General features: G+C 29.3%; 3 protein-coding genes across 3 annotated transcripts; all 3 read right to left on the bottom strand.

The window, feature by feature from the left end:
* Positions 1 to 1,320: 1,320 nt before the first annotated feature.
* Positions 1,321 to 5,382, bottom strand: MKS88_000460 (heat shock protein 86 family protein; the record flags this gene model as incomplete). The annotated part of the gene is made up of 3 exons (XM_067215662.1): positions 1,321 to 4,736; positions 4,793 to 5,028; positions 5,345 to 5,382. 3 exons carry the CDS (start codon positions 5,380 to 5,382, stop codon positions 1,321 to 1,323), a joined length of 3,690 nt encoding a protein of 1,229 aa, XP_067075697.1.
* Positions 5,383 to 6,791: 1,409 nt separating this feature from the next.
* MKS88_000461 (inner membrane complex protein 1d) lies at positions 6,792 to 8,592 on the bottom strand (the record flags this gene model as incomplete). The annotated part of the gene is made up of 2 exons (XM_067215673.1): positions 6,792 to 7,526; positions 8,467 to 8,592. 2 exons carry the CDS (start codon positions 8,590 to 8,592, stop codon positions 6,792 to 6,794), a joined length of 861 nt encoding a protein of 286 aa, XP_067075698.1.
* Positions 8,593 to 9,330: 738 nt separating this feature from the next.
* MKS88_000462 (Cg8 protein) lies at positions 9,331 to 10,008 on the bottom strand (the record flags this gene model as incomplete). Its single annotated transcript, XM_067215684.1, has 1 exon — positions 9,331 to 10,008. One exon carries the CDS (start codon positions 10,006 to 10,008, stop codon positions 9,331 to 9,333), a length of 678 nt encoding a protein of 225 aa, XP_067075699.1.
* Positions 10,009 to 12,720: the final 2,712 nt, after the last annotated feature.

Genomic DNA, 12,720 nt, shown 5'->3' on the forward strand with positions numbered 1-12,720 from the left:
ACTTTAGAAAGATTTCATAAAATATGAACTGTTCACGTAAAACGTATTTCATAAACTTTTAAGAAATTGTATAAATATTTTTTTTAAATAATATAAACAATTATTATAAGAAAATAGAGATGTGTTTCGTGCGTATAACTATTTTTAATAAAAAGGAAGGATGGGATAGAAAAACCCGACATGCACACAAACCCATATACCACACCTCTGTATATTATTGCATATTTCCCAATGGTTAAATATTGCTCGAAACGGCAAAGGTTTACCATTACAGGTGTTCTCTTTGGTTATATCAACATAACAGTATGCTAGTATGGGAATATATATATAATATATATTATATATATATATTATATATATTATATATATATTAGAGTACCGATTTTTTCTTTATTTCATTTTTTTTTTTTTTTTACTTTCTTATATGAACGAGAGGTTGCTTTTCCTTGGCGAAATTTCGCCATTTAGCACCTTTGCAAATATGGCATAACCATATGTTTCTCTTTATATTATATGTGTATACATTCATATGTATGTACGTGAGTACGTTTATTTGTGCATGTTTCTCAATGCTTTGGATGAAATTCCTGGCATCCAATTGAGGGGGGACGGCACCACCGCCTTTCCCCCCTCCCCTCCCCTCCCCCCAGTGTTTTGTTCATTCGAACTCCATGAGGTATGAACCTTTTTTATTGCACTAGTATTTATTCGCTGAAAGAGAATATCATGTTATAGAGGAGAAGCAGAAGAAGAAAAACATATCTCTCTCATCATCCGTTCAGATCCTTTATATGTAATCATTTAGCATTTTCAAAATTTTTAATTTTATGAAAAATCATCATAAAATGTTTGTAAAAAAAAAAAAAAAAAAAATAAAATAAAATAAAATAAAAATATTACACGTTTTATGCGTGTCATGTGTGTTGCACTTAATATGCTTATTTTTTTTATTTTTCCAAAAATTGTTTAATTCCAAATTGATCTACGTGCAAATAAGGAATAGTTGTAGGAGCATATAACAGGTAAATGCAAATGTATCTACTACATTAACAAATATTCGTAGAAGCATTTTTTTTCAAAAATTGACTTTGCGTTATTTAAGATGAGGCACCGTGTCCATGAGTGGTACTGAAAAAACGTTCATGTAATGGAATAAGCTTCCATGCAATGTATGTATACAAGTGCTGTTACACCCAACATACTCACATATATATACATACACTCACACGCACGCACTTATGCACACGCTTCTTCATAAGTGAGCGATGAAACTTGGCTAACTATTGAACAAGGGGTAAAGACTCATCATCTACTCCTCGATCAATCATTTTTGCTCTCATTTATTATAGCCTCATTTTGTTTTCTTAAAATTTCTTTTAAGTCATTTATTAAAGCATTTTCCCTGTTTGTTCTTTCTTCATAATTAAACATGGCCAACGCCCTCTGCTCTTCAGCACTATACACTTGATTTTCCTTTCTCATACGAATAGCATTCATTCTTTTATGCCTTGATCCACTCATAACATAACCTAGACTTTCAAAATTTTCGATAGCTTCAGCTGACAACCCTACTTCTCCTCTTCTTGGAATTCTTTTTCCTTTCTGAACAAACTGAGCTATTGCATGTCCTTCCCCTGGCATCATAGCAACACCATAATCAATTTGTTTATTAGCTAACTTGACATTCACATCCAACGGTTTCGGACCTACACTTTCATCGTTTGATGTATCTTCCGCGGGATCCCGTGCCTTGCGCAATTCATCCGTTTCATCATCCATATCCGCTTTATCATCCACATCCGCTTTATTATCCACATCCGCTTTATTATCCATATCCGCTTTATCATCCGCATCCGCTTTATCATTCACATCAGCTTCATCATCCACATCAGATTCATCATCCACATCAGATTCATCATCCACATCAGCTTCATCATCCACATCAGCTTCATCATCCACATATGCTTCTTCATCTTCCTCCTCATGCAACTGTCTATCCCCCTTATGTGAAATTCTCTCTCGATGCGCTTTTCTATTATATGTGGATGTACTTTCCCCTTTTTTCTTCTCATCTACTGCTAAATCATGTTCGTCTTTACCAACACTATTCTTTTCCTTCTTCTTATGTTCCTGTCTTACCATGTTACTGCTTTTTCTGACCCGCTTTTCATCTAATGATTTGTATCCTTCGCAAAGAAAAGATAAGGACGTAGCTGAAGTGGCTGCAGAGAATGAAGTAACTGAAGCTGCTGACGTAGGCGATGCGCTTACCCCATCATCACTACCGCTACTACTACTATTACTACTACTAGAACTAGTGCACGATTTTTTTTTTTTTTTTTTTTCATCATAGTTCTTATATTTAGATTTGTGCTTTTTTTTATCTTTCAATTTATGCTTCTTTGTGCCCTTCGATTTATGCTTTTTTTTTTTTTTTTTTTTTTTTTCCTTTTCATGATGTTTGCTTCTATGTCTTTTTCTGTTCGTATGATCCAGTTTTTCTCCTCGTCCCCTTTTCTCCCTTTCCTTTGCGTCTGTCACTGTTATGTCTACCAATGCTTCATTATCCATGTAGCTCTTTTTAATTTTTTTTTCTTTCACTCCCTCCTCTTCAGTACTTGGAAATTCGGTGCTTTTCCATTTTTTTCTCTTCCTCTTTTGGGAAGCCTGAACTTCCTTTTCATCATACGAGCAAGATAAGGATAGAGTAGAGGAGTAATAAGATGAGTTGTTTTCCGAAATGTTATTAACATCATCATGTGCTTTTTTTTCTTTTCCTTTTTTTGCAAAATTCTCATCCTTTCGTTGATAAGTTTGTACATTTCTCTTATTCCCTTTTTCGTCAATTTCTTTATTCTTCTTATTCTCATCCAATTCTTCACTCTCTGATTTCGCCACAAACATTTCCCACGTTGTTGGAGATAATGATTTTGATTTTCTAAATATTTTGTTTTCATCAAATGGTATACTAAACCTGTATTCATTTTTTTTTTGTAACCATTGGGTGTAGTTATTCCAATTCTCCTTAGTAGTATGATATCCTAACGGTATTCTAAAATATTTTCTTTCTATCTTTTCATCCTTTTTTTTATTGTAAATATATTTTCTTTGCTTTTCTTCTCTCTTCATATTATTTACCTTACCATCATCATTATGCATAATTTTCTCCTTTTCACACATATTACTAATGTAATGGTTTTCTGAGATTTTTTTTTTTTCCCTTTTGTATCTTCCCTCCAAGATGCTATTCTCCAAGCTACTGTCCTCCGTGCCATATCCCCTTTGTTCTTTGTTCATTCTTCTTCTAATGCACTTTCCCTCACTGTTGCTGCGTCTACTTATATCCCTCTCCCTACTTTGTATTCTCCCCCTGCTTCGCTTTCTTCCCCCACTGCTACTGCGTCTATGTATATCCCTCCCCCTACTTCGCATTCTCTCCCTACTCCGCTTTCTTCCCCCACTGCTACTGCGTCTATGTATATCCCTCCCCCTACTTCGCATTCTCTCCCTGCTTCGAATTCTCCCCCTACTCCGCATTCTCCCCCTACTCCGCATTCTCCCCCTGCTTCGCTTTCTTCCCCCACTGCTACTGCGTCTATGTATGCCCCTCCCCCTGCTTCTGCTCCATTTATCTATGCTTCTCCCCCCTTTGCGTGAAAATGCTATCTTTTCATTTGTGCGTCTTTTTCGGCACAATCCTATGTAACCGCTTGGAGGGGAGCTAAGACGAAACGATTTGCTTCCCCTTTGATTGTACCGCTGCTTCTCATTCCTTCTGTCGCTTTTATTTTTCTTGTCATAAGGGTAATTACGCTGCTCCTTATAAGCACTCCGTTTTCTTTTATGATGGTAACTATAACTATCCATACTTGAATCAATGCTTCTTTTACGTCTCTTTTCCGTCCTGCTCCAACTACTTTTTCCTATACTTCTTTCCCTATGACGATTACTAGGATTCTCTTTTTTTATTTCTCTTCTTCTACTATTACTTCCCACGTGAGAAGACGGGATTTCCTTTCTCTCAGCACTTATCATTTCACAGTTGTATATTTTATTTTCTCTTTTAAATTTTTCTAATTTTTTTTTCAGTTCTTTTCGCATATGCTCTGTTTCTTTTTTACTCGTTAAATTGTCAATGGTGCTGCTTTTACTTCCACATCTACTCCTACTTTTATTTCCACTTCTACCCTTTTTGTCTGTCTCTCCATCATCAGAAAGCTCATTTTTTTTACTACTAATATTAGAAGTACATTTTGGTAATTCTTCATTTTTGCTGGATACCCTTTTTTCGTCATCCGCTGAGTCGTTATATTCATTACTCACATCACTGTTATTCTTACATTTTAATCTTTTTAATTTTTCTTTAAGTTGTCTATATTTTGTTTCATTCGCTTTTGTTTCACATCCAGGTGGAGCATGATATCTGACTAAAGGAGCTTTTTTTTTTTCTTCTTTTTCTTCTTCTTTTAATTTATCTTCTTCTTCATTTACTTCTTTTATTTTTTCCCCTTTTTGGGAATTGATACTACTATTCCTTACACTTGTATACTTATTACAACTTTTCAATTTCTTTAATTTTTCCTTAAGTTCCATATGTCTTTTTTCAAATATTTTTTTATTCATTTCGTTAATCGGTTTCTTAAAGCTAACATCTGTTAGAACATCAATATCCCTTCTTTCCTCTTCATCTTGTTTTGACCTTTCACGATCCTGGGAAGAACTTGACGCCTTCTCGTCTTCATCTTTTTCACTGCTTCTCATCGCATATCAGCGCTACTACTACTGCTACTACCTTTGCTCCTACTACTGCTACTACCTTTGCTCCTACTACTGCTACTACCTTTGCTCTTACTAATACTACTACCTTTGCTCCTACTACTGCTACTACCTTTGCTCTTACTAATGCTACTACCTTTGCTCCTACTACTGTTACTACTACTGCTACAACTACTATTGCTACTTCTACTATTGCTACTTCTACTATTGCTACTTCTACTATTGCTACTACTACTACTATTACTGTTGTTACTATTATTTCATTTTTTTTTTTTTTTTTTATTTATCACTCAAAAATAAATTGCTCTTACAAAAAAAAAATTGCATTTAAATTTATGTCTTGTACTACTTATTTGTACGTTTTTATTTTTTTCAACCTTCCCAAAAGGAATTTCTCATATGAATAATTATACATATATATATATGTACATACTTAAATACTTACATAGATATGTATTAATATATATGCAGGTGGTATATATATATATATATATATATGTATACTGGTTTTTTTATTATTTTACTTGTACATATATTTACACGAATTTAGCCTTTTTTTATAGCCAACTTTGTCGTATTTTCATAACATATAATCGCCTGACGCATTCAGAAATATACGTTTCTGGGCATGTAAGAGATTTTGTTCACATATAAGTATATATAAACAAATAAACAAATAAACATATAAACATATAAACAAATAAATAAATAAATAAATAAATAAACAAATACACAAATAAATAAATAAATAAATAAAAAAATAAATAAACACGTATATACATATATACTGTACATGTTTATACGAACGGCAACAATTAAAAGAGAATTGTATTTTTTCTGTTACGAATATTTATACATTTATATCAATATATTAAGCCATGTATATATATGCATTAACAAAGATGACTCATTTTTTATGTAACGCCTTAGCTTTTATTCATTCAACTTGTTTGTACATTTTGTCCTTAGTTTCCACGAATTGATATAGTATCATACATCCCCCATCATTTAAATTTTTTTTTTTTTTTTTAATTGTATTCCGTTTAGCTGTCAACGTAAGGTAAAGACTTGACACGTGCATACATACCCTTATATTTAAGTACATTCCAATTGTATACATGTACATGCGTTCCCATTTTCTTTCCTCACTATATTTTAGCCAGTTGTATATTGTAGCCTTTTTTCTGTGTTAATTGTTATTTTACATCATCGACGGCAAAAGTTGAGTGCTAGTGATAATGTTATTATAGCATGACAAGTTTTTAGAAACACATAAAAATGGCTTAAAATCGAGTTGGAACGATCTGAGTTCTTTTAATTTATGAAAACAGTATTAATGGTATAATTTAGGAATACAAATATTATGTGCCTATTGAATATAGAAAGATTATGAAGCAGTAAATTTTTTGTTTTCGAAATGAAACATTTGGCTTTTTGTCATTATGTATTATTTCTTTTCTTAATGCAGCAAAAAAAAAAAAAAAAAAAAAAAAAAAAAGTAGAAGCAAATACAGAGGAAAATGCAAAAGCAAATGAAAATAAGAGCAATGTAGAGTAGCGTCCTAAAGGAAGTGTTAAAATTGGACAAAGAGAAAAAAGCATCATTTTTTATGCTTATGAAACGTATGCTATATTCATATAATTTGTATATGTATATGTATTTTAAGTACATTATATATATATATATATATATGTATGTATGTATGTATGGGTGCATATTTGCAGTTAGCATTTACAGCATTGTAAGCGTCTAATGATGATCCGTCCAAGCGTATCACTACTTTTTGTGTACAGAGAGGGACAAAAGAAAAATCAAAATATAACATGACAAAAATGGGGGAAAATAATGGAATTGAGTATATGCATTTGGGGACAATAATTTAAAAAGAGAAAAAAAAAAGAAAGTCAAGTAGTTTTCTCTGTTTGGCTGTTTTGTTATTTCGTAGTTTCGTTATTAATGCTGTTGCTGCTGTTGTTGCCACCGCTACCGCTGCTACGGGTATGGTGGGGATTGATCAACTATTGTGCTGCAGGGGTGGGGCTTTATGAACATATTTCTTTTCATCTATAGGTATATCGAAAGGAATGGGGGTAATAATATTTTCAAAAACTATGTAAGGCTTTTCGACATAACAGTCCATGTATATAACTTCATCGGTATATTTTATGACAGGTATAATTTTTTTTCTTATAGGAACAATTTTAAAATTATTTTTGAATTTTAATATAGGGACTTCGACTGGAATAACTACTGGTTTAGGGACTAGGTAAGTATAGTCTACATCCATATTTTGCTTTAAAGAACTAACTATTTCAATATTTTTTTCCAGTTTTGGTATAAATACTGTTTCTATTGTTGGCACCACATTTTCCTTTTGAGCAAATAATTTTAACTCAGTATTATTATTTTTTTTAAAATTTTTTTCCAATTTTTTATTTTTATGACTAAACAAATTTTGGCTAATTAATTTGTTCAATGTTGTATTTTCATTTTTTAACCGTACTTCATCATCTTTTTTTTGTCCTAATTCTTTGAGGTTTTCATATAATTTTATAAGGTGCTCTTCTCCTTTTTTAACATAAGTATTAATTTCTTCAACGAACTTAACAGGTTTATAAAATACATTTATTTTTTTTGTATTCGCACAATAAATAGTGCGTTTTGTAATTGGTTTTATGATGCTCACATGTATATCGTTTTCTTGATTAATAAAATCGCCATCTTCGTTTAACTGTTCAGTGTTATTGTTCTGATGAGCAATTATAAGACAAAAAAAAAAAAAAAAAAAAAAGTTAATACGATACAGATAACGTGGCAAGTTAGAGAAAATATATTTTTGCCATCGCATTTAATCTTTACAATTTGCGATTTTTTATATTATATTTTTTACTTTTTATTTTTTTTATTATTTATTTTTTACTTTTTATTTTTTTTATTTTTTATTTTTTACTTTTTATTTTTTTTATTTTTTTTTTTTATCATCTTTTAATTGTTACCCTATTGTACTCATCGCTGTCTTGCGGTAGCAACTCCATTATTAAAAGACTGGCTTCGTTATATTAACATAGGGGGGCTTATTCCCACGTGATTGTATATATGTATGTATGTGTATATGTATGTACGTATGTGTACATGTATGTATGTATGTATGTGTATATGTTTGTATGTATATGTATGTATGTATGTATGTATGTATGTATGTGTATATGTTTGTATGTATATGTATGTATGTATGCACGTAGGTATGTATGTACGTTTGTAATATGTATATATAACTAATTTAATAAACACTTTATACTTTCCTACAAAAATGTAAATAATTAAAAATGTGTTCATTTACGTGAAAGCCTTGTCTATCATAAAAAGAAAATGCCCACTTGGAGTGATTAATACATTTAATATATACTTGTATGGATATGTGTATTGGTAAAATCGTGTACATATATTGTATGTCTATACAAATTGGAGGCGTATCTTCTATACAAACAAAGCTTATGAAGCATATTTTTTAAAATAAACCATAAAATTTTATGTAACGGAAAAAAAAAAAAAAAAGAAGAATACTATTTGTTATATTTCTTTTATTTAAAGACAAAAGGGAGAATTGGTATTAGCTTAATACGGAACTGTAAACACAATTATTTAAAATATAATTTTAAAAAAAAAGTCTTAAGTCCACACATTTTTACCTTATCGTATAGCAACTTATGCGAACAAGGAGTGTGCATTGCATTATTTTTGTTATTATTATTATTATTATTATTATTATTATTGTTGTTGTTATTATTACTACTTATATTATTCATATTATTCATATAATTTTTTTTTTTTTTTTTTTTTTTTTCTAGCCATTTTGGCTATTTTTGTCATCACATTATAGCTTTTTTAATTTCATGAGCATTTATACAAATATAAGAAGTTTGAAAAAAAAAAAAATATAAAAATGTGTATCAGTTCAGAAAAACGCACGAACCCGAAATAACAAATGTGTAATAAATAAATATAGAAAATGTACAAAAAAAAATTCAATGAAAAAGATGTCCACCTAACTTTTATATCACCGGTTGTACGAAATAATACATTGTTTCGCTGTTTCTGTTATGTTTCTTGATGGGTCATTTTCTGCTAAAATGTATTTACTCAGGGGGCACATATATGTGCAGAAATATATGAACATATATATATATACAAACATGTATACTCACATGTATACACACATATATACACACATGTATACACACATGTATACACACATGTATACACACATATATACACACATGTATACACACATATATACACACATGTATACACACATGTATACACACATGTATACACACATATATACACATATATATACACACATATATACACACATATATACACACATATATACACACATATATACACACATATATACACACATATATACACACATACATACACACATATATACACACATATATACACACATATATACACACATACATACATATATGCATGGCCCATTTAACGTTGTTCCGCTTCACATTTGCATGTTCCTCCCATATCTATGTTCACTTGGCAGCATCGTCTTCCGCTTCATTCACTTCATCCTCTTCATCTGCACCGTCTTTTTCTTCAGCTTCTTCTTGTCGCTTTCTAAGTAGTTCCGTATCATGATGATATTTACTCATATGTAAGTAGCACGGATGACTCGGTAAAAAATCTTCAAGAATCCAGTGAGGTCCTCTTTCTTTTCTTCTCCTATCTAGGTATCTTGTAATGGGGTTCGTGTTTTCAGCTCTCTCTCTTTCTTTGTTAGCTTCAACCCATTCGACGGTAAACCTCTTTGGTTTTATGCCAAGGTATGATATATGATGAAAGGCAAAAGATAAGCCAAAGGCAAACAAAAAGTAAGGAATAAAAGCTAATGGTAAAGGGTATTGTAGTAACCATGCTAATAAAGGCTTATGATCTTTTGCAAACTCTCCATATAAATATGTATGAAACACCCCAGCTGGTCTTAACGACCATCTTTCCCAATCATATTTATGGTTATAATATCTTTGATTCAGTCGGTATTTTTTTGGTTCTCCATTTGGCAAAAATTCTCTTGGTGGGGGCTCCGGTATATTAATTCCTAAGGGTTGGGATGCTATATATCTTTTACATATATTATTAAAATTTTTCTTCATAAAAATAAAAATATGTTCTCCCTGTGGTCTTTTTCGTAAATTTGAATGTAAATGCATCTTTTCTTTTTTCTTATTATTCAATAACAGTTATGTTTTAAAAAAGAATCTTTCTTCTAGCGCATAATTACTCGCGTACATGTACATATATATTTATATGTGTTTACAAAACGTATGCTTCAGCGCAACACATATCTAAGTAACACTAACAAAGAACTACATGAAATAAATCATAACACAAAACGCAATTGTGTTACTTGTATTATCTTTCATATTTTAAAATATAAAGCTAAAAAGCCTAATGGAATACATTTCTTAGCAAAAATTGATTTTTTATTCCATTCAGTAATTTTCCTATTCATTTACGTATCTTAAAAATATATAAAAAAATTCCTCTTATAATGTTAACAAAAATAATATAATGCTACACATGTTTAACATGTCAAAAAATAAAAAAAAAAAAAAATACATAATTGCACAAAAATATTTAACTTTTATTCATCATACAAATGTTTCCTTTTTATTCTATTATTTTTTTTTATTTTTTTTGGTATAATACCAAAGGTACAATCATATTTTTGTTATCCTTGGGAATGGTAGAGGATTGCAAATTTTAAATCAGACGAGTTACTATATTATAAATATCGCCAATATACTTTTGATTACGCTTATTCTTCTTCATCTTGCCATTATTACTGTTATGTCGTTTTTTTAGTAAGGTAAGGCAAAAACATATTTATGCTGTGATATTACAGTGGTCAGTACACTGCGTATTTCTTAATGTGTTTCATAAATAAAACTTTGTAAATCTCACCATATATTTATAATGTATAATTGTCATCAATTTTTCGTATTACAAAAGGAAGAATGAAAAAGTATCATATAATGGTGTTAATTTTTATTTAATCTTAAATAGAATTTTTTTAAGACAAAAAAAAAAAAAAAAAAAAAAAAAAAAAAGATAATAAAATAAGAACAAATTGTCAATGCCAGAAATAATGAACAAAAGTAAAAACGATTTTTTTTACTCTACTAAAAATAAACATTATTACTACACATTCACATGGAAACCATATAATTTTATTAAAATTTTAAAATATAAATTAAAGTTTTATCATAAAAAAAAAAAAATATATAAATGAAGTGTGTGAGAACAGCAAATTTTAATTGTCATGTCAAATGAAACTATCCTTTCTATACTTTAAAACGACAGAAAAGGACGTATTTTAGTAAGAACATTTGGATGTTTAAGCATCCTGCATTTATGTATGTATATTTATACATGTATGTTTACTTATGTATATATATGTGAGTAGGACGAAAAACCTTTCATTTAGAGAAATTATGAAAAATATGACTAGTTCATGTGAAAAATACTCACAGTAAATGGCCGTTATTACTCTGTATTTTTTAAGCAAAAAGGGAAAGCAAGAAAACAGGTATTCATGTTAAAATATACCTGACCTTGAAATACTGTTCATACACAAAATAAATAAGTTTATTCCCTCTTTCAATTTATGTATTATCAAATGAAAAAAATTCAAACATAATACTACATAAATTTAAATACACAGAAACTTACATGTATCAGTGCTCAAAATAGGAAATAAAAACATAACTTGGTATTTTTTGCATTATACAAATATAAATGTATAGGTATATATATGCACGTATATAAATGCAAAGTATAGGCATTTTCATTTGAAAAGGACTACTAATTTTCACACAGACGTCTTTGCATCAAAATGCTGTTTTAAAATTATTCTATTCTAAAATATTTTTAAAATCTTTTTTTTTTTTTTTCAAATATACATTTTATTTTATTTTATTTTAAATATCAATCCTACAACCCTTTTTTATATATATAGAGAAGGACAATTAAAAAAAGAAAAAAGAAAAAGGTATATAATCATTCGCCCGTAATATTTTTCAAATACCAGAATTTTTTTTTTATTACATAGCAGGGGATTAAAAAAGCTTTTGTTTTTATTTATTCTGTTATGTACTTGTCATTTGACACGCATTTTACATATTAGTTTTTTTCTCTTATATTATTTCCTTAAGAACTTAAAAGTATACATTCACACATACAAACAAACATCTAACAGATAATGGTATGTTACACAGGTTACTTAATTGTCCCATTATTTTTTTCTACGAACTGATTTAAAATCAAAAAGGAGAAAATGGGGCACTTACTATTATACTACATATATTGTATACCCATATATGTACATTACATATTGTATATATATATATATACACAAACACAATATGCATGAGGGAAAAAAAAAAAAAAAAATTTATCTTTCTCTATATGGAAACACAATTAATTTGCGTAAATTAAAAAACAAATTCATCGAACGAATATCATCAGTGATGTGACAAATCAAAGTTCATATATAAAGAAAAAAGGAAAACATTGTTAAAAAAGAAATAATTTTAAAAAAAGCACTAATAAAAAAAGCACTAATAAAAAAAGCACTAATAAAAAAAGCACCAATAAAAAAAGCACTAATAAAAAAAGCACTATTAAAAATGTGCTATTAAAAATGTGCTATTAAAAAAAAATGCTATTAAAAAATATGCTATTAAAAAAAATGCTATTATGAAAAGCACTATAGCAACGTTATTAAAAAGAGCTCTATTAATACATTATTAAAAAAGATTCTATATCCAAACATCATTAAAAAAAAAATGTTAAAAAGCCATTAAAAATACTGTAAAAATATATAATACTACTAAAAAAATATTTTTTAAAAAAAATGTCCT

This window comes from Plasmodium brasilianum, chromosome 1 (assembly GCF_023973825.1).
Source record: "Plasmodium brasilianum strain Bolivian I chromosome 1, whole genome shotgun sequence".
Classification (NCBI taxonomy): Eukaryota; Apicomplexa; class Aconoidasida; order Haemosporida; family Plasmodiidae; genus Plasmodium; species Plasmodium brasilianum.